The 21,858-nt window shown below is 42.5% G+C and overlaps 1 protein-coding gene across 1 annotated transcript in view; it reads right to left on the minus strand.

The window, feature by feature from the left end:
• The window catches only part of PROS1 (protein S), a 50,791-nt gene that overhangs the window by 12,176 nt on the left and 16,757 nt on the right, over window positions 1-21,858 (minus strand). Inside the window, exons 8-13 of the mRNA XM_054046043.1 lie at window positions 16,821-16,942; window positions 12,896-13,014; window positions 10,402-10,591; window positions 5,992-6,159; window positions 1,177-1,345; window positions 92-240 (exon numbers count right to left, since the gene is read on the minus strand). Of these exons, the coding sequence (XP_053902018.1) occupies window positions 92-240; window positions 1,177-1,345; window positions 5,992-6,159; window positions 10,402-10,591; window positions 12,896-13,014; window positions 16,821-16,942 (917 nt within the window). The remainder of the gene's footprint in view (window positions 1-91; window positions 241-1,176; window positions 1,346-5,991; window positions 6,160-10,401; window positions 10,592-12,895; window positions 13,015-16,820; window positions 16,943-21,858) is intronic.

Genomic DNA, 21,858 nt, shown 5'->3' on the forward strand with positions numbered 1-21,858 from the left:
ATGAAGACAGAGAGTTTAAGTCAAAAGAGCTATACTGATTTACACCAGATAAGGATCTGACCCAGAGTTACTGTGATAAGAGTAAGATCACCTGTGAGTTAGGGGAGTTGGAGTCTACTATGGACAAAGCAAGAGGCACTGTTTTGCCAGAGACCAAGGCAAACATCACACCAGTGCCTGTGGATGGACGAATAGTCAATGTTATGTTTATTAGCCATTCTTTGTCATTGGTAAGATTATCTGTTTAAAAAAAAAAAAGAATGAAATTAATGAACCTGAAAAACACCTTCTACAAGCATCCAAATACTATTCAGTTATTTACAAGCATTTTCTTCCTACAATTTCATCTATATACCCACTATGAAAAATAAAGCTAAATCTGCAGTGAAAAGGTGAGCTTTACATTTCTAGTTTTCCCCAAAGTTTCTAATATTAAATATATTGACAGAGGCATTTTAAGTTTGGGTTTTTTTTCTTGCCTTTTCAGCTTGTTGGTCTTCCTTTTTTATTTTTTGTTACCTCTCTCACTGCCACATTCATAAGAGGGCTGTTTATAAGGTTAAGCCAGAAAAAGCCTGACAGGTTGCTCATAAAATTTTGCTACTGAGCAGAAGGTTGATAGCTTAAACACGCATTTAACATCACACACAGGAATAGTTCCATTGCTCCAATGGGAAATCTCACGAGTAAAAGTTATACAGGTGCTAAAGTGTTTGCAAGTTCAGCAGCTAAAAGGGATGCCCATATTTATTAACTGCTTTTTTTCTTAATTTCACACTAATAATGCACCATATTACTTAGTATCACAATCAGCACCCGCACTGTATCGTGCTCGAATATAATTCCATATGACTATCTCATTTGGAGCTCAAACCACTCTCAGTGATGTCAATAGCAAAACTTCCATTGATGAAATGGGAGCTGAATCAGACCCTTGAGAGATGGAAAGGACCCATTTGATCAAGTCCACGCTGGTAGAGGTCTTTACGGAAATTAAACTGATAACGTGTGAGGCCAGAACCTACACTCATTACTCAAGCAAAACTCCCTCTGAAATTAGTGGGAACCTCCCCTCATGCACCCTTGACTTGGGCAAGTCCATACTCTTTTGTCATTCGTTAGTTCAATCATAAGTCCAGCATAAAGAAATGTTGGAGAAGGCGGAAAAATACTTACTATAGTTTATATGAAATTCTGCCATGCCAGTGCCAGGGTAGTAGGACCCTTTCTCCACAGTTACTAAACAGTGTTTGCTTTGTTTTTTTTGAATAACTTCTTTTATGCCTGAACTTCCCTGATTCATCAGGTTCCAGGCACGAATGCACCCATCTAGTCGAGGGTTAAGCTGCAGAAGAATTACATTCAGATTTTTGTGTTGCATACAGATTTGCTCTAGAAACATTGATATGACAATTTATTTCTGGTGAACAGTAAAGCATAGTTATATCAATGCCATAGATTACAGCACTGATCTTCAGAGCTGTCTTGGAATCAAATTGTGGTTTGCCGTGTTGTAGCCAGGATATTAGCGAGAACGAGGTGGATGAGGTCATATATTTTATTGGACTGGCTTCTGTTGGCATAAAACAAGCTTTTGAGCTTACAAAGAGCTCTTCTTCAGGTCTGAGAAAAGTACTCAGGCCTGGTCTACACTGCAGAGAGAGATCAACGTAAGCTGCCTTACATTAACCTAACTCTGTAACCATCTACACTGAGGCTATGTCTACACTAGAGACCTTACAGTGGCACAGCTGTGCCAATGCAGCTTTTTCTCACCCTTCAACAGCATAAGTTTTGCCAACATAAGCGGTAGTGTAGACATGGCCAAAAATGTAGCTCCCACCAATGTAACGTATCCATTACACTGACTTAATAACTCCACCTCTGCGAGAGGCGTAGCACTTAGGTCAATGTAATTAGGTCGTTGGTTCAATCGACTGTTGCTGCCTTTCAGAAACTGCCCCACACTGACAGTTAAATCAGTGCAAGCACTCCTGGTGAGGATGCACACCACCACCACAAGGAGAGTAATGTGGTCATGCAAAAGTGATGTAATTACTGCGGTGGCTGTACGTCGACATAACTTAAGTTGACTTAATTTTGTAGTGCAGACTTGCCCTCAGAGTCTCACAGATAAATAAAAGGTGGAACAGACTGTTTAGCCTAAGTAGTTAACACATATTCTAAGAGACCATTCAAGGTGAAGTGGTCCGTTAACCCCTCTCCAGTCCTGGGACAAAAAAGAGGTGACGGTTAGTGCGTGAGTTATAGATTGTTGTAATAAACCATCAATCCAGAGTCTTTATTAAAACCATGATTTATAGCAGGCATGGGCAAACTACGGCCCGCGGGCAGTTTTCAGCTGGCCCCTGAGCTGCACCAAATGGCTCAGCCCTGCTACGCCTGGGGCACTGGATCGGGGCCACACCACACGGCTCGGCCCCACTCTGGCTCTCCGGCCGGGGCGCTGGGTCTGGGGCTGCACCACGCAGCTCAATCCCGCTCCGGCTGGGGCGCTGGGTCGGGGGCCACACCACATGGCTTGGTCCCGCTCCGGCTGGGGCACTGGGTTGGGGGTCGAGCCGCGTGGTGCGGCCCCACTCTGACCGGGGCACTGGGTCTGGGGCCACACCATGCAGCTTGGCCCCGCTGCAGCCTGGGTGCAGGGTCGGGGCTGTACCACACGGCTCAGCCCACTCCGAGGGGGCACTGGATTGGGGGCCACACCCCTGAGCCTCTCCCCACGCCCCAACCCCCCGTCCCAGCCCTGATCCCCCTGCCACTCTCTAAACCCCTCGATCCCAGCCTGGATCACCCTCCTGCACCCCAAACCTCTCATCCCCAGCACCCTCAGCCAGAACCTGAACCCTTTCCTGCACCCCTGCCCCAGCCCTGATCCCCCTCCCACCCTCCGAACCCATCAGTCCCAGCCCAGAAGACTCTCCTACACCCCAAACTCCTCATCCCCAGCCCCACCCCAGAGCCCACACCCCCTCCCGCATCCCAACCCCAATTTTGTGAGCATTCATGGCCCTCCATATAATTTCTATTCCCCGATGTGGCCCTCGGCCCAAAAAGTTTGCCCACCCCGATTTATAGTGTCTAGCAAAGTTATGAATTTAAGTTCCCAGGCTTATCTTTTTGAAAGTGTTTTGCACCTTTCCTTTAAGGATGAGGACTGAGAGGTCAGATATGGAGTGATTGTTTTGTGAGACGTGTTTGCCCTTGGGTAATATGGTATTTTTGTCTTTTATCATTGGGGGGCATTTAGTGCACTGGATGAGGTACACAACGTTGTGATAGGGTAGGACCAGCGCCGTCCCTAGTGGGGTGCGGGGCCCGGGGCCCGGAGCGGAAGTGACAGATTCATCTCTTCCAGGACTGACTGCGCCAGTCAATCACACCAGCCCTTGGAGGCCCCCCAAAGTGCAGGGCCCGGAGCGGTCACCCTGATTCATCCTACCCAAGGGACGGCTCTGGGTAGGACCCGTGGATCTTGAAAGATATGTTGGGGGTGTGGGGGGTGATCATTGTAGCAGTGGAGATATGTCTGCAGGTTTTGCATCTATTGTGGCAGGGTCTGGTGCTGCTTTAAGTAGAGGAGTCCTTGTCTGTGAGAAACTTGCTTCTGATATGAAGTTGGGGGGTTGTTTGAAGTGGGGGTTCAGGAAAGTGGGGGTTCAGGAAAGATTTCTTTCAAGATGTTGTCCCCCATTGAGTATGGATTGTAATTGTTTAATGATACCTCATATGGCTTGCAATGTGGAGTGGTAAGTGACAACTAGGGGTGAGCGATCAGAGGGTTTTTTTCTGCAGTGAAGCAGGTTCTCTCAGGGATGTTTGGGTGGCACATTCCATTATGCAATCTACTTCTCCAAATGCCCCAACAATTATGTGGGTGAAACCAGACAATCACTATGCTCTTGAATGACCTCGCACAGGAAAAAAAAATGATAAAAAGTTAAAAACACTGTATTACCCAATGGTAAACGTTTTTTTCACAAAACAGTCACTCCATTTCTGACCTCTCAGTCCTCGTCCTCCTGCACAGCACCTTGAAAAGAGGAGCCTGGGAGCTTAAATTCATCACTTTACTAGACTCTAAAAATCATGGTCTTAATTAAGACACTGGATTTATAGCTTATTACAAAAATCTGTAACCCACTAACTCCCCTCCACATTTTATTATACCATCACTGGAATGGTGTTAAGGGACCACTTCACCTTGAATAGTCTTTTAGAATATACGTTAACAACTTATGCTAAACAATCTGTTCCAACCTAAAGACCTAAAGAAGAGCTGTGTATCGCTCAAAAGCTTCTCTCTCACCAGCAGAAGTTGGTCCAATAAAAGATATCACTTCACTGGTATTTTGTCACCCTCACTCACTTTGTGTCTCTTTGAAATCAAAGGCATATACAGTAGCGCAGCTTTCAGTCAGCACTGCTGAGCCAATAAGCTTTTCCCATTTGGTACCACTGGCAAGCAAAGAATAGACAGAGTCAAAATTTAAGTTCAAACATACTGTAGCCAAACTTTCCTCTTCTGCTTGGCCATGTTTACTGCGCTATAGCTAGGGGGCCATGGCTATTAGTATTGTTTGTTGGCTGAGAGTTTGACTCATCAGCCCAAACAACATTTCTAGAATTATTTCACATTGGGTAAGAGAATATTTACTGAGAAGCAGTCAAACATTTTTACCTTTTTGCTTCCCTGTCACACTGCAAGCAAAAACAGATTATTTAAAAAATGAAATATTACAAGTATTTTTTGTTGTTGTTAGTGGATTGGTGGCTTGTTTTCAAATGTAAATTATTTTCTAGTCCACATGCAAGGTGTTGGATAGAAATTCTTTTATACATATGAAGAACAGATAGTGTATGGGCAATGGTAATAGAGCAGGGGTCGGCAATGTTCGGCACGCAGCTTGCCAGGGTAAGCACCCTGGCGGGCCGGGCCAGTTTATTTACCTGCTGACGTGGCAGGTTCGGCCGATTGCGGCCCCCACTGGCCGCGGTTCGCCGTCCCGGGCCAATGGGGGCAGCGAGAAGCCGCAGCCAGCACATCGCTCGCCCGCGCCACTTCTCGCCACCCCCATTGGCCCGGAACGGCGAACCACGCCCAGTGGGGGCCGCGATCAGCCGAACCTGCCGCGTCAGCAGGTAAATAAACTGGCCCGGCCCTCCAGGGTGTCCCTGGCGAGCCGAACATTGCCGACCCCTGTAATAGAGGCTTCCCTCCTCTAGGGTGAAAAAAAAAGTTCAGTCTTCATAGTGCATTCACTTGTTGCCCCTTTGCTGAGATTGCCAGTTACTGTGATAATTACTGGGTCTGCGCGAGAGGTGGTTGCAGGGACCTACAGCTGCTGAGAAGGGTGAGTCAGGTGTCTCATGCCTAGGGCAACCAGATGTCCCTATTTTATAGGGACAATCCCGATATTTGGGGCTTTTTCTTATATAGGCGCCTATTCCCCCTCCCCCCACGTCCCCATTTTTCACACTTGCTGTCTGGTCACCCTACTCATGCCTCCTGTGCAGGGTGGGTAGGGCAGGGTAGAATTGAAGGCTCCTTACGCTTCCTTCACTCCCTCCCCCCCCCCCCCACAAGATCAAGGCACAATCTGGCACTAAGAAAGGGAACATTTGTACAATATGCTCTCAAGATAACTACCGTTGGCCCTATAGCTTGGGAGTCTTAAAATGAGATTAGGAAATGTTCTCTCGGGCACAATCCTGCATAGGACCCTGGAAAATGGATTAGATTACCTGAGACTGCTTTAATTGCTGTGATTCTATAATTAAAGCCTGAAAATGGGCAGACCGCAAAGCTTCATGCATACTCATTTTCAAACGAAAATGTCACCAATGGCATTTTCATTTTCTACCTACATACCTCCCTGTATTTTGTCTCCCTAGTGACACATGGGTAACCACCATATAAGGAGAAGCAAACAAGAAAGCAGCCTTAATCAGGAGGTATTTTTAAATTACCGGTTTAATGAGGGTGTCGCTGACTTTGCGAGGTAATCCTGCGATGTACACCTTAGTTTCCAGGAAGCCATTTGATGGTTTGAACAGATTTCTAGGGCTGTTGATATTCATCACTGCTTCTTTTGCTATTTTTACACTTATACTGTGTTCTAATTCTTCCACTGAGACCTAGGATTAAAAATAATATACAATATATATATAGCACTATATATGTTGAACATACTGATTACAGAGGGAGGAGTAGTGAGCCTTGTGTTAAGGTTACCTGACATGTCCCAGTATTTAAAAAACAAAAGCCCACCACCCAGAAACCTGCCTTTCTCTTTTTTTAAATATATATATATTCTAATGGTTTGCAGCAGGATTTTGAAATTGGGCAGAGGGATAATACTGGAAAGGCAAAGGTATCTCTCGCTTTGTATAGGAAAAGCTATACTTGGCTGAATGATAAGTTTTTGGAAAAATACAGTTTTTCAGTTTGTGTTACTTTCTTGCTTCTAAAATTGCTCAGCATTCCATCCACACTGAGCATGCGCCTCTGGATCTCATTCAGCCTGCCACAAAGAACTGAACCTCCTGAGGGAACACAGACAAAATAAAAGGATTCATCTGCTGCTGTTGATGTTACCCACCAAAATACTTTTTGGTCTAAGGGAAGGTACACTGGACTGGAGACCAGGAAACAATATGGCAGAACTAAATCTAATCTACACAGCAGCTGACAGGGTGCTTCCCAGCGTGGGTAGACCATATTTCAGCTCTATTCAAGCTAGCATACTAAAAATAGTAGTGTGGCTGTAGCGGCACAAGCTGCTAGCTGCCCGAGTACAATCCTGCCCAACTTGGTGCTTTAAAAGGGCCAATTTCACGAAGGTGAAAACAATCATGAGCCAAATAAGCTGGGAGGAAGAATTTAATCAGAAAATGTGAATGGCTAATTGGGGCTTGTTTAACCAGACTTTACTAGATGCCCAAAAAGCCATAATCAAGGGAGAAGGCCTTGATATACCAACCTGGCTTAGAAGGACCTGAAGGCAACTATAAAAAGAGCTTTAAAAATAATATGTAATAAATGGAAGAAAGGAGAAGTTGATAGTACTGAATATAAATCAAAAGTTAGGAATTGTAGAAAATGGATAGGGAAAGCAGAGTTCAGGACACTAAGGAGGCATTTAAGTATAATAGGATAAAAAAGAATCCTGACAATGGTATTGGATCATTACTAGATGTAAATGGTAGAATTACCCATAACAATGCAGAAAGGGTGGAAGTATTCAATAAATATCTTGGTTCTTTAGAGACTAACAAATTTATTAGAGCATAAGCTTTCGTGGACTACAGCCCACTTCTTCGGATGCATCCGAAGAAGTGGGCTGTAGTCCACGAAAGCTTATGCTCTAATAAATTTGTTAGTCTCTAAGGTGCCACAAGTACTCCTGTTCTTCTTTTTGCGGATACAGACTAACACGGCTGTTACTCTGAAACTTATCTTGGTTCTGTATTTGGAATAAACATAATGTAGTCTCATCATGTGATGATGATAACACTTTTTTCTATTCCACTAGTATGTCAGGAGGATGTTAAACCCCAGCTGCTAAAGTTAGACATTTTTAAAATCAGCAGGTCAGTATAACTTGCACCCGAGAGTTCTAAAGGAATTGGCTGTGGCCCATTAATGTTGATTTTCAGTAAGGCTTAGAACACCAGGGAAGGTCCAGAAGACTGGAAGAAAGCTAATGGTTGTGCCAATTTTTAAAAAGGGTATTTGTGATGACCCAGGTTTTTATAGGCCTGTCAACCTGACATTGTTCCCTGGCAAGATAATGCAGTGGCTAATCTGGATCTCAATAAAGAACTAAAGGAGGGTAATGTAATAATGCAAATCAACATAAGTTATTGAAAATAGATCTTGTCAAACTAACTTTATCTCTTTTATTAGATTACAAGTTTGGTTGATAAAGGTAATAGTGTTAACATAATATACTTACACTTCTATAAGATGTTGTATCACACAACATTTTCATTAAAAAACTAGAACAATATAAAATTAACATGGGACATATTAAATTGATTAAAAACTGGCTAACTGATAGATCTCAAAATGCAACTCTAAAGGGGGAATCATCACTGAATAGGTATGTTTCTGGTGGGGTCCCGAAGGGATCTGTTCTTGGCCCTACACTATTTAACATCAAATGACCTGGAAGAAAACATAAAAATGTCATTGATAAGGTTTGCAAATGACAAAAAAATTGGAGGAGTGGTAAATAATGAAGACAGGTCACCAACACAGGGAAATCTGGATTGCTTGGTTCACTGGGTGCAAGCAAATAATGTGTATTTTAATGTGGCCAAATACAGATGTATACATCTAGGAACAAAGACTGTAGGCCATATTTACAGGATGTGGGAGACTCTATCTGAAAATGATTTGGGAGTGTGGTGGATAATAGGCTGAACAGGAACTTTTACTGCAACCAACAGGGCTAATGTGATCCTTGCATGCATAAACGGGAATCTCAAGCAGAAATACAGAGGTTATTTTACCTCTGTATTTGGTACTGGTACAACCAGTGCTAGACTACTATGTTCACTTCTGTTGTCCACAATTGAGGAAGGATGTTGAAAAGTTGGAGAGGGTTCAGAGAAGAGCCAGGAGAATGATGAAAGGATTAGAAAACATGCCTTATAGCAATAGACCCAAAGAGCTCAATCTATTTAGCTTAACAAAGAGAAGGTTAAGAGGTGACCTGATTAAGCACCTATGTGGGGAACAAATATTTAACAATGGGCTCTTCAATCTAGCAGAGAAAAGCTAGACAAATTCAGACTGGAAATAAGGCATACATTTTATACAGTGAAAGTAATTAAGTATTGGAACAATTTACCAAGGGATGTGGTGGATTCTCCAATACTGACAAGTTTTAAATCAAGATTGGAAGTTTTTCAAAATATCTGATCTAGGAATTATTGCGGTTAAGTTCAACAACTTATATTATTTAGCAGGTCAGATTAGATGATCACAATGGTCCCTTTCTGGCCTTTAGAATCTATGAATTCCCTGGGTCTGTTCTCAGGAAGCTACCCCGACCCATGGCGCTGCAGCCTTGTTGCTATTTTTAGTGAGCTAGCTCAACTACAGCTAGTGTGTGTCTGTCTACCCAAACTGGGAAGCACTCTCCCCACTATTGTGTAGACACACCCCAGCCACACTTTTTCTTAGAATCTGCCAAATCTATACACTTAGTGATGCGGTCGATAAACTGGGCTATTCTTGGATCTGTAACCAACAGTCTCCATGTGTTGTGCTTCTTCCTCTATGGTTACAGAGGATAACTGCATGTTCTTGTGGATAGCATAGCTTAGCACTTGAGTGGTAGAGACAGTGCTGAAAGTACTCTGTTCAAAAGTACTGCTGATGCAATGCTGACCATTGCACATAAAATTATTGGCTTTGATTTTTTTTCTTTCTACAAAAACAACATTAAAAGAAGGCTGCAAAGTCAAGCATGCAAAAATGAGGAAATGCCAGAATTAAGGTTGCCCATTTAAGCTTAATTCTGACATTTCCTAAATTCTAAGTAGCTGACTTTGCAATCTCATTAGTATTTTTTTCTGTACGTAGTAGGTATGTTGAACAGACCCTGTTCCCAGTAAAGTTCATGTTAAGACTCCTACTGACTTGAGTTAGAGTAGCTCTGGGCACACCACGCTCAGCAATTGGGGATTTAAAAAAAAAAAGAAAAAGAAAGAAAGATTTTCTTTAGTTAGCCTTGATTTGACTGATCAAACTGCATTGGCCGGCATAAAATAACAAGTGTGTTTGGAATAACAACCCCATGGACCACTTGCATCAGAATAAACATGTTTACACACACACACAATCATGCACTAAGGGCTAGTCCACACTAACCCCCCGCTTCGAACTAAGATATGCAACTTCAGCTACGTGAATAACGTAGCTGAAGTCGAAGTATCTTAGTTCAAACTTACCGCGGGTCCAGATGCGGCAGGCAGGCTCCCCCGTCGACTCCGCGTACTCCTCTCGCGGAGCAGGAGTACCGGTGTCAACGGCGAGCACTTCCGGGATCGATTTATCGTGTCTAGACAAGACGCGATAAATCGATCCCAGAAGATCGATTGCTTACTGCCGGACCTGGAGTTAAGTATAGACGTACCCTAAGTATTACTGCATAGGCCCCAAGCACCATGCAGAAAGTGGCTCTTTGTATCACAAGGAAATTTGGAAGTTTGTTAATGCTACCACTGTACCTTTCTTAACAGCCTTTAAATCTGGGATCTTTATGGAATCATTCTGGAACTTTTTTTTTTTTTAAGTTGCTATAACAATTTTTCCCAACTTCACCTAAGAGTGCCAACAATACACAGGGTATTAGAAAAAAAACTTACTATATGCCACAGACCATCATTAATGGCTTTGCCACCACTGGTGACTTTTGTTCCAAGTTCATTCTTGAATTGAATCTCAATCTTCCCATCACGAAGACCAAGCAAGAACCATGCTGTGCTGTTAGAGGATTCAGCATATAGTATAAGACCCTCTGTATCATATGTCCGGAAATCAAATTCTGCTGAAAATCTGAGTCATGGGAGAGGGATCATAATCATGAGAAGAGAATACATGATACAGTGAAGAGCTCAGTGCAATACATTAATAATTTAGCTATGCAGGCAAATATTAATCTCCAAATGACAACTCTGTATCCGAGCTGGTCCAATGGATGCCTATGATTAATCATAAGCAGAATCCAGTAGCTATAGAATTCCCCTTATTTTACAGATGTGTTGTAAGAAAAAGTAAATTGTTTGGGAGGTGTTTCCATACTATGGTGAGGAATGCCATAAAAAAAATCTATCACAAGTATCTTCTATAAATGTGCTTCATCATTACTGACTTTGAAAGTTCCACTGTTTACCCTTATTCTGTTTAGGGAATAAGATCTGTATATTGGTGGCATTTGGATGATCATGCATAAATTGTAGCTCTTTTTGTTCTGTGTTTGTACAGTGTCTAGTACAATGGGGTCCTGGTTCATAACTAGGGCTCCTAGGCACTACAGTAATATAAATAATAAATAGTGGTGGTATTATTATTTATTATTATTATGGTAGAACCTATAGACCCTGTTGTGCTCTGGGGGCTGTACAAACATGGGAGAAGCTCTCTGCCCCAAAGAGCTTTCAGGCTAAACATACAAGACAGAGGAATGACTTGAGGGGAAAATGGAGGCACAGAGAGGTGAAGTGACTTGTGAAAGGCACACAGCAGGTGGGTGGCAGAACTAGGAACAGAACGCAGGTGCCCTGATTCCAAGTTCAGCTCTCCAGTCACTAAACCACATTGACTTTCAAACCATGGTTCTATCAAAACTCCTTATTTTGAGCTTGTAAGTAACTATTTAAGATGTTAGCTGCTACGGTCACTTTCAAACTTTTCAAAAATCTTTCAGGAGAGCATTAATTCCAGGTCACCTTTGATTTATGGCACAAGGGCATGTCTTAATATTTATGCTCTAAATCTAAATCTGAGGCACTAAAAATCACAAATGCAACAACTTCTGCTGTTGGTGCCTCTGAAATTGTCCAGACAGTGAATCAAAGGCAACCCTGCATTTTCAAGTGCCACAATGAGCACACTGAAGTGCAATATAGAGCTTACTAACATTAGCAATCGCTCTAGGACAATGACATCTGAAGGGAAAATCCTACAAATTGATATTGGAGTAAAACAAGACACTATGCTCCATCAGTGGCCTGGAATATTGTAGGAGAAAGCACAGGAGACCATTAGCTTCCTCAGTACTTGATGAACAGCATGCTACAGCTGGTAACTCCTGCAAAAGAGCAGCAGAACCATTACCTGAGGCTCACCATTTTGATATACAACTGCACATTGTGAGATGCATATTCATTTCTATAACATCATCTGATTTTAAGGACTGAAAAAGGAATGACAACACTTTGGGGAGAAAAAAAACCTATATGAAATTTGCCTACTGTGAAATACCATAGACAATGTTTGGATCAAAATGTCCCTGCAAACATACCACCAGTGGGGATTCTTCAGAGCAGGTTTTGAGTCAGTTTGCAAGACTGGCTCCTGGGGAACTGCAATATCCTTCTACATCTCTACCATCATCTTCCATGTCTTTGCTCTTCCCTTCAGAGGGGCAGCAAGCTTCTGTCATTGTGAGACACCAACTTTCTTGCTCTCCTAAGAAATCTCATTCACTCCAAAAACTGCTGGGGCCTCCATCCAGTTCATATTCCTTCCTCTCCCCTTTGATCCATTTTCCACCTTTTCACACTCAGTCTCAGGATTGTTTTGATCCTCTTTCTCCCAAGGTTTATTTTTGCTCTCTTTCAGTCCTTATATCTCTGTCTTCAACTGCAGCAACCACCTGGCTGTCACTGTAGGAGCAATCTGGCTCTTCACCCACTGATGAGCTCAGGCCCAGATGCTGGTGCATTCTCCCACAGACCACACCAATAGGCTGCCTGTTCCACTATGTAGCTGCATCAGTCAGCTGCTACGGCCCCCATCCGATGGAAAGGGTTGCTTAAGATCCATCTGAGCAGATGAGTTACTGGAAAGAACTATACTAAAGGTGTGGCTCAAGGATAAAATATGATCACTAAAGTGTCTCTAAGCACCTCACTTCTGTCCATCCACTTTCAAATAACTTCAGCCTCAACTGAGTGCTATTACATGTAGGAACCTAAGTTCATTTGTCCTCCCCGCAATGATACAAGGTGTCTTATCCAGTGAGATGATGCTGTGAATTCTTCATGCAACCCACAGTTCTTTTGCCACCCTCTGAGAATTAATGGAAAAAAATCCCCAGAACTTCCATGCATAGTGTTATCAATGGCAAATGCTCACCTGGTGACTTCTGGCAATCTAAACCTTAAGTACAGCACAGGGATTGCTATAAACTGTTCTGCCAGGTAAAGCAATTCATCATACTTTTCAAGATTCAGAGGGACACAAACTGGAACAGTCTGTAAATAATGAAGGGAAAAATCACCATGTCGTAACTATGTGTAGTGATATTTCACAGATTAACCTCAGTTCTTTGTGGCTTTTAGCTTGTTACATTTTCCTGACGCACTTGATACCTAGTATACTTGAATAATCTGAATACCTCAGTACAAATAAAATTTTATTTTTCTACATTATCCATATCTCAAAAATATTGGTGGCTATAAATGTCGTAACATAGTTTCGTAGATTCCAACTTTCATTTTAGTTGGTAATTGCATGGTAAGTGTTTAATATTCAAATCAAGGCATACAGCCAAATTAGACCATTTCCTTTCAACCTGCATCCCTACCAACTTACGTTAGGATTCTCAGGTCTCTCAATTTAAGCAGTTTGGGTTGATAGTTGGATGGGTGAAATCTAAAACATCTAGGGTGATACACAAAGTGGTCTTGATTTGAATAAGCACCACACTTTCCTTTTGAGGCAGAACTGAACTAATATACAGCATAGTGGCAGGGGAAGTACTATATCTCTTGATGTGGTATCTCCTCTGAACACATGAAAAGTTTAGGTCCTGGCCACTAGTCACAACTAGTGATCCCAGGTAAGACTGTGAGGTAAATCCCGGTGTCCAGGCCAAAATCAAATTTGGGTAATTACATTCTGCTTATTTAAACTTTTCAGCTTTCCTAGCCTACATTGTTCCACAGTATTTTTGTGTATGAAGTTTTATACTTTCTGTATTGTAGTGATAGACAGAGTGATCCTTGTATATAGGGATAATATATCAGTTTAAATTAGGGTGACCAGATGTCCCAATATTCAGGGCTTTGTCTTATATATTACCTCCCATCCCATCCCAATTTTTCACACTTGCTATCTGGTCACTCTAGTTCAATTAGGTCAGATATTGTATGACTATATTGCTATTTCAGCTACTACCTAATGTGCACTGCTGTTTTTATGTCTCTTGTCATGCCACAATGATGTCAGATGTAAAAAGACAGTTGGAACTTATTTTGGACTGAATCTCCTATATTTAATCTCACATCAGATAATTTGTTCTACACAGATGCAGCAGAACCAAAGCAATTGGGTGTGAAACACTACTGTGTTTATTATACACATTGCACTTGGATAGTCTAACTCAGGGGTCGGCAACCTTTCAGAAGTGGTGTGCCGAGTCTTCATTTATTCACTTTAATTTAAGGTTTTGTGTGCCAGTAATATGTTTTTAGAAGGTCTCTTTCTATAAGTCTTTCTATAAGTCTATAATACATGTCTTTCTAGAAGTCTATAATATATAACTAAACTATTGTTGTATGTAAAGTAAATAAGGTTTTTAAAATGTTTAAGAAGGCTCATTTAAAATTAAATTAAAATACAAAGCCCCCCGGCCTAGTGGCCAGGACCCAGGCACTGTGAGTGCCACTGAAAATCAGCTCGCATGCCACCTTTGGCACACGTGCCATAGGTTGCCTACCCCGTTCTAACTCAGTGGCTCTCAACCTTTCCAGACTACTGTATCCCTTTCATGAGTCTGATGTGTCTTGCATATCTCAAGTTTCACCTCACTTAAGAACTACTTGCTTATAAAATCAGATATCAAAATACAAGTGTCACAGCACACTATTACTGAAAAAAGGCTTACTTTCTCATTTTTACCATATAATTATAAAATAAATCAATTGGAATATAAATATCATACTTACATTCCAGTGTATAGTATACAGGGCAGTATAAACAAGTCATTGTCTGTATGAAATTTTAGTTTGTACTGATTTCGGTAGTGCTTTTTATGTCGTCAGTTGTCAAACTAGGCAAATATCTAGATGAGTTGCTGTACCTCCTGGAAGACCTCTGCATACCCCCAGGGGTACGCGTAATCCTGGTAGAGAACGACTGGTCTAACTCACAGCTAATGCTACACTTCCCAAAATTCTTTGGGCTTGGTTCTCATTTAACACAATTTTCATGGTGCAGCAATTCCACTGACTGTAGTTGGACAACTCATGCATTACAATATTACATATAAGAATTGGACCTGAATTTTTTATACACCGTGTGGAGCACTTTATCTGCAAAGAGGATACATCGCTTTGGGATTTGCCACGATACTGCTGATAATACAGATTTTATTCCAATTAAAAGATCTGCAACTGGTTTCCACATACTGAGTCAGCCTCTTTAGCCTTAGGGCATGTCTACACTTGTCATTTAAAGTGGGAAAAGTCCTCACTTGCCAATGACTTTTTGCAGTGAAACTCAGAAGTTTCACTGCAAAAAGAAAACCACCTCCATGAGAGGTGTACAGCTCTTACTGGTGATGCTTTTGCGGTGATGTGCAAGTGAAGTGAAGACACGTTATTCCTGTTTATACAGCTTTTAGCCTCCGGGGGATATCCCACAGTGCCTAGGTGGCCACTCTAGCCAGCAGCTCTGTTGCTAGATAAACAGACATCCATCCCTCCCCCTGTAAAGCCCTGGGAACTTTGAAAATCCCCTTCCTGTTTTCTTGGCAAGTGCTCGCTTATCTGGTCATGTGACAATGCCTGCTCCAAATGATTCCTGAGCTATTGGAGCTTATCAGTGTTTGGGGAGAAGAGGCTGTGCAGGGACCCACGAAGCCCTGCAATCACCTCTCCCCTTTCCCACAAAACCCATCGTCAAACTGGAGAAAGCGGCACTGTGGGATAGTTGCCCTAGAGCGCTGCTCTCATCGGAGATAGAAGTGCTGCTAATGTAAACACTCTCTGATGCCTGAGGAATTAAGTGAGTACACAAACCAGTTACTTTGACCGGTTCCCTAGCACTGGTGAAACTTACAGTGCAAAAACTCTGCAAGCATAGACATACCCATAGTCCTAAGGGTTACTAAACCTCTCTCTCATACAACAGCGTTAGGAGTAATGTTTAATGGGGGACATAGGGAGCTGCCCTCCCACTTTATTATCAGTAGGGAATGGAATTACTTCCTGTGTGGTCTAAGTATTAAATCTTAGCAACTAAAAATACCAAGTTCTAGTAAATATGTTCTAGCACAATAGCAAGCTTTGATCTTTGAAATATATAAGCCCCAGTACATCATACTGTGGCAAAGATTTGTTTTTGGTAGGTGTTTGAACACACTTACTGGTCCCAACCTGCCCTTTCCTGCCAAAGTAGTATAAAGAAAAGCCTTCACAAGGAAATGCTTTCATTGAAATGCTCTGTAGTCCCACTGTTTCTTCCATCTAGAAGAATAAATTTGAAAAATTTTTGAGTCTAAAAGTAGTTCTTTTGGATGGGAAATGTGGTTTTTTAGCACTTGGTGAAACTATTCACTTGCTGCTTGGCCCTCTTAAAAAAATGTCATGACAACTAAAACTGTGCAAAACAATCAACTCAAACAGCTTTTCCAGGAGTCATTCTGAGACACTAGATGGGAAGAGGTTCTCATGGCAAGAAAAATCTGGGAAATATGTGAACATGCTTTCAAAATGAGGCTGAGGCCCTCATGTCAACATCTAAGCCAAGGAGGACCCACCTTATAGAGGGGAGGGCGTGGGGCTTATTTTGGGGGACAGAGGTAGAAAAGGGCTGGTTGAGGCAGATTTCTCTTGATGCTTTTTCTTGGAACTGAACCTGGACCGAATGATATCCAAATCCCCGTAAATTATACTGCTGAATTTGCTTTGTGAAGCATGCCCCAACTTAAAGCCTGCAGCATTTTCCCAGCAATTTTGAAACTGGCTTTGGTACTTTTCCTAATCTACCTCATCCTGTCATGGAGAAACACCCACCTCTGCAATTTCCCCAGCAAGCTCACATCGTGCAGTTTTACCTCACAGTGCTTCCTGTCCTTAGAAAGCTTGAACCCTTTCTTGCCATCACAATAGCAGGCATAGCTTCCTGGAGAATTTACACACTCTTGAGCACAAATGTTTTCAGCACATTCATCCACATCTGCAGTGAAACGGAAGCACATTGCATGAGACTTAGACTGAACAATCATTTAATGTTCTAAAGACAAGTACATTAAGTTAATGCAACAATGGGCAAGACAGTTCTATATTGGAATGTGAATCCTGTCTGTGGTGGTGGTGGTGGTGGTGTATTAAAATATTAAAGGGCCCTCTCCAGCCTGAAATTTACATTGCCTTTTGGATGAACAACCCCAGCAAGTCTGATATGGAAACTGTGCAGTGAGCCAAGGCAAGGCTAAACTGATATATGAGATGTCAAAAAGCTGAACTGCATGGCTGAGAATTACAGTGCAATGAAGAAGAGCGGAGTTGACATAAATGAACTTCTGCCACCTGTCTATCGGTACTACCTGTTCTGGGCCACTCTCCTCTTGTTCCACCTAAGGTCTCACAAACTGCAAGAGTTACTACAGTCCTAACAGTATACATGGCAATTGTGTGGAGCAGAAACAGAGGGTATGTCTACACTTACAGAGGTTTTGTGCTGTAAGTTTCACCAGTGATAGGGAACCGGTGAAAGTAAAGCGCTGGTTTGTGTACTCACTCAATTCCTCGGGCGTCAGAGAGTGTTTACACTACCAGCACTTCCATTGCTGATGAAAGCAGCGCTGTAGGGCAGCTATCCCACAGTGCAGCTCTCTCAATAGGTCTTGGGGTCGGGGGTGGGGGGGGATGAGCAGAAGGCATTCTGGGTTCCTGCTCAATGCCCTATGCTGTCCTACTTCATGGTCCATGCTTCAGGAACCCCATTACTTCCTCCTTTCTTCCCAGGCATTTTTTTTTTTAAACCGCCTGCTGTCCGAGTGTCTGTCTCCTTTCCCCGCCACATCTACAAACAAAGGGAAAGGAAGCTTCAAACTTCCCGGGGCTTACACAGTGGGAGGGGTGGACATCTATGCATCAGAGCAGCAGAGATGCTGACCAGAGTGGTCGCTTTTGGAACTGTGGGATATCCTTCGGAGGCCAAAAGGTGGTTACACTGGTAGAACGTGTCTTCACTTTTGCAGCAGCACAAAAAGAACAGCAGTAAGAGCTGTATGCCTCTCGTGAAGGTGGTTTTCTTTTTGCGGTGAAACTTCTGAGTTTCACCGCAAAAAGTCATTAACAAGAATAGATGCTCCTGTGGTTTTAGTGCAAAAAAGGGACTTTTTGAGCTTTAAAGGATAAGTGTAGATATACCCAGAGTCTGTTTGCATCAGGCCAAAATCAGTTCTCTAGAGTCACATCTGAGGGAGAGGTACCTCCTCTGAGTAACATGTAGTAATCTTCCCAAGCTGCAGAGCCCAGACAGTTCAAGTGGAGTCTATGGAGACCAACTTAGGCTGATTAAAAGCAAAAACCACTTTGCTATTAAGGAGCTAAACCCACTACCTTTTTCATGTTGTTGGCTATGTGCAATAAATAATGTAGAAAAGAAACATTGTGTGAAAGGCAAATTTAATTGTTACATTTCTAATATGAAAACAAGCAAAATCTCTCATGAGGAGAGAGGCTTTGTAGGCATGAGCTAAGGGCAATGTATAAAGAAATTTTACTCTGCTGGTTCTGAAATGCACTGCCCTTTTGATGTAAATAAATGATAGTATGTTAGTAAATATATTTTAAAAACATGATTTGGTTTTGTAGCATGCTAGGTTTTTAAAAATTAAATTCAAGATCTCCTCTTTAAGCTCTACTTTATAAAGGGGTGAGCATAATGTATTGGGCAGAACCAGAAACTAGTTCCGAGGATTCCTGGCTTCGATTCTAGTACTTGACACTGACTCACTGAGTGACCTAGCACATGTCATTTAACCTCTCTATGCCAGAGGTTCCCCATAATTTACATGGCAGATACTTCCTTGGTGTGTTGAGGGGACTAGACAACTAATACTTCTGAAGGGTTTTGAGATGCTTGGAGGAAAGGCACTATACCTATTAAAATGCCCAATCTTACTGTCTTTGCTGTTTGTTTAGTTGACCAAGGGCCTGTTTAGGAGAAACAGTCTGTTCAGGAAGGATAAAGATGCGTGGAGCTGAAGACACGATCAATATCTAAGTTAAACTGTAGTGGGCTTACGTCATTCTTTAAAACAACTTCTATTGTGTGTTAAACCCCAGGTTTGACTCACCTCCAGGATTCTGACAATGCAAACTGTGGCCTCAGAACTGGTATGTCTGCTTGGAGGGCAAGAGGGTGCAGCAAGTGCTAGTCTCCAGGAAGACCTGCTTTGCCAGGGTGGCTGTAGTGGGCTGGTGCAGCCACACAAGTGGTCTGAGGGGGATGAGCAAAGTCAGTACTTATTCCAGTTTCTACTGGAGGGATGTTTATGAACCCTGACTGGATTTTACAGCTGCTTTCCATTCACAGAACCCCCAGAAGAGGTAGATGCTGATACTGCAGCAGCCTTCTCCGGGGGGGGGGCAAGGGAGGAGAATCCTACCTCCTCCCTTTGCAGCAGCTACCGCTATAGGCTCTGTGTTTAGGTATGCGTGTGTGTGTGTAACTTTGACTTCACTGATCCACAGGAGTGAATCTGGCCCTTCAACATGACAATGGAAACATACATGTTGCCAACCTTCAGACAGGCTAAGTTGCTGTCCATCTGCACAACCCTGTCCTTAGACAAGATTTGGTGACTCATTTAATGTGGTTATAACAATTCTGAAAGCTTAGCGGCATTACATCCTTAGTAGGAAGTGAGACTCTGCTTTTGTTAATATCCTTAGTCTCACAACCTTTCAGGAACCCAATTTTAAAAGTAAAATTTACACTTAAGGAGAACCCCACACAACCTAAATGTACACAAGAGGGATGGGGGGGGGAAAGTATTTCAGATTGTTCCTTGAAACCATAGTGTCTTTTTTATCCTAGTATACACAGTTACAAATCTGTTAGTATCCTCTCTTTAATCCCACACTAATTGGGCAAGGGAGAACAGATGTCTGATTACGAAATCCTTGCTAAGGTGTAAAAGTTAAGGCACCAGACAGTTGCACATAAAGACATGGAATAAAATGCTCACTGCCAGCAAAGAACTATTTTTAAGTCTTTATTTATTTTTGGTGTGATAATAAGAAGGCAGTATCTGCAGGTCACCATTTGTGTTTACAGCACTCCCTGTGCTATAAAGAGCTTGTGTTAAACTGCAATCATGGTGAATTTCCTCCTAAGGTAAAGTCCTAAAAGTTCATTTTTTTTCACCAGTTGGAATTTCATTATTTCCACTGTACAGCAAACATTAAAGCTGGTGGAACGAATTAAAATGATCCAGAATCAAATCTGCAAATACTCAAATATTTTTTTAAAAAAAAAAGGCAAATTAGACATTTGAATATTTGTACAGTGCCTTTTCAGAGCTCTACCGCTAGCTAAATATATATTCACCTTCAGCATGAATAGCTACGGAAACTTTCTCTGGAGGGATGCTTTCTCTCACATGCTGATTTCATAAAGAAATGTTCTTCTCTCCCTAGAAAATTTATGAAAGGACAATCTTCTTCTGACAACTCATATATTAGACTGCATGGAGGAGGTGTATAATGGGGGTGGGAGGAGAGGAATGAACCATTTTTAAATGACGGTCTCAGGTCCCAATTTTTTGAGAGTGAATCCCTCCAGTATTATATTTGCAGCCTTTATGAAGAGTAGCCAGATTGACTCAATATCAATGAGCACCCACCATTTGAATGATAGTGACACAAAATGGGGTGATTAATATACCCCTCAAAGAGGGTAGAAAGTTGTTTGATATGTTCTAGCAATTGTAACAGCCCTGGTTGAGATTCCCCTGCTGGATCCTCACCAGGCTGCTGTGCTAGACCCACTTGCTGGGCCTGTGTGCCTTGACGCCCCCCATGATCACAGGGTAGGCTCCAGCTACAATCTCTGGCTGCAAACTCTCTGGCACGCTTCTTGGGCACAAACTCTCTGTCTCGTACCCCTGCATGGAGGATTGACCCCACAGCCCAGCTGCACAAGGCCCTTAATACGAGTGCTGACCCCCAATACACTTCAGTAGCGTAAGCAAAACCCTTCCCTAGAGCTCATCTTGTGAGTAGTCAGCCACTGGTTTATAGTTCACCCTTTCAGAAACATGTGATAATTAAAGCAAACAACACAGACTTCGCAGACAGATTTCTAAACCGCTCGCTCTTTACTTTAGACAGCACAAGAGATGTACAGATCTAGGCAAAACAACGAACACCTGTATGCCATTCCTCAGTTTCCTCACCACCCTTGAGCATTCTTTGGGATTTCAGCTGGTATCTTTCCAGGGCTCCAAGTCCCCTGTATTGAATCTCACTCCCCCAGCTCAGGGCTTCTTTCCCTGACCCCTGCAGTTAGTATCCTTCGCCTCCAGTTGATCTGGTAATCAAAAAGCTTCCCTTTTGAGTCCCTCCTCAGCCTTTGGGTACATCTACCAAAAAAAAAAAAAACCCTGCAGCAGAGAGACTCAGAGCCTGGGTCAACTGACTCAGGCTTGGAGGGCTAAAGAGAGCAATGTAGATGTTTGGGCTCGGGTTGACCCTCCAGTCTACACTGCTATTTTCAGCCCCGAAGTACAAGCCTGAGTCAGTTTGACCTGGGCTCTGAGATGGGTGTACCCTTTGAGTTTGTAAACCCCCACTCTGACACCTCCTGTGTCTTTGTTCCCTTCCACTGCTCCAAACCCCACTCTCTGCAAAGCACATAAGATAACTGGATTGTCTAAACTTTAGCCAGCCCATTGTTCTAAGGTGCTCCCATTTGAATGGGAACTGTTTTAAGTTAACAACTCTCTATTGTCCTTGACGTGGGAGAAATGGTAGCAGATGGCTGATTCCATGTTCATGGAGGCATTTAATGATGCAACAATTTCATAAAATCAACTAGAATTTGTAAGTTTCATATAGACAGATTTCCCAAATTGTCAC

The sequence above is a fragment of the Malaclemys terrapin genome, chromosome 1 (genome assembly GCF_027887155.1).
Source record: "Malaclemys terrapin pileata isolate rMalTer1 chromosome 1, rMalTer1.hap1, whole genome shotgun sequence".
In the NCBI taxonomy this organism is placed as follows: domain Eukaryota; kingdom Metazoa; phylum Chordata; order Testudines; family Emydidae; genus Malaclemys; species Malaclemys terrapin.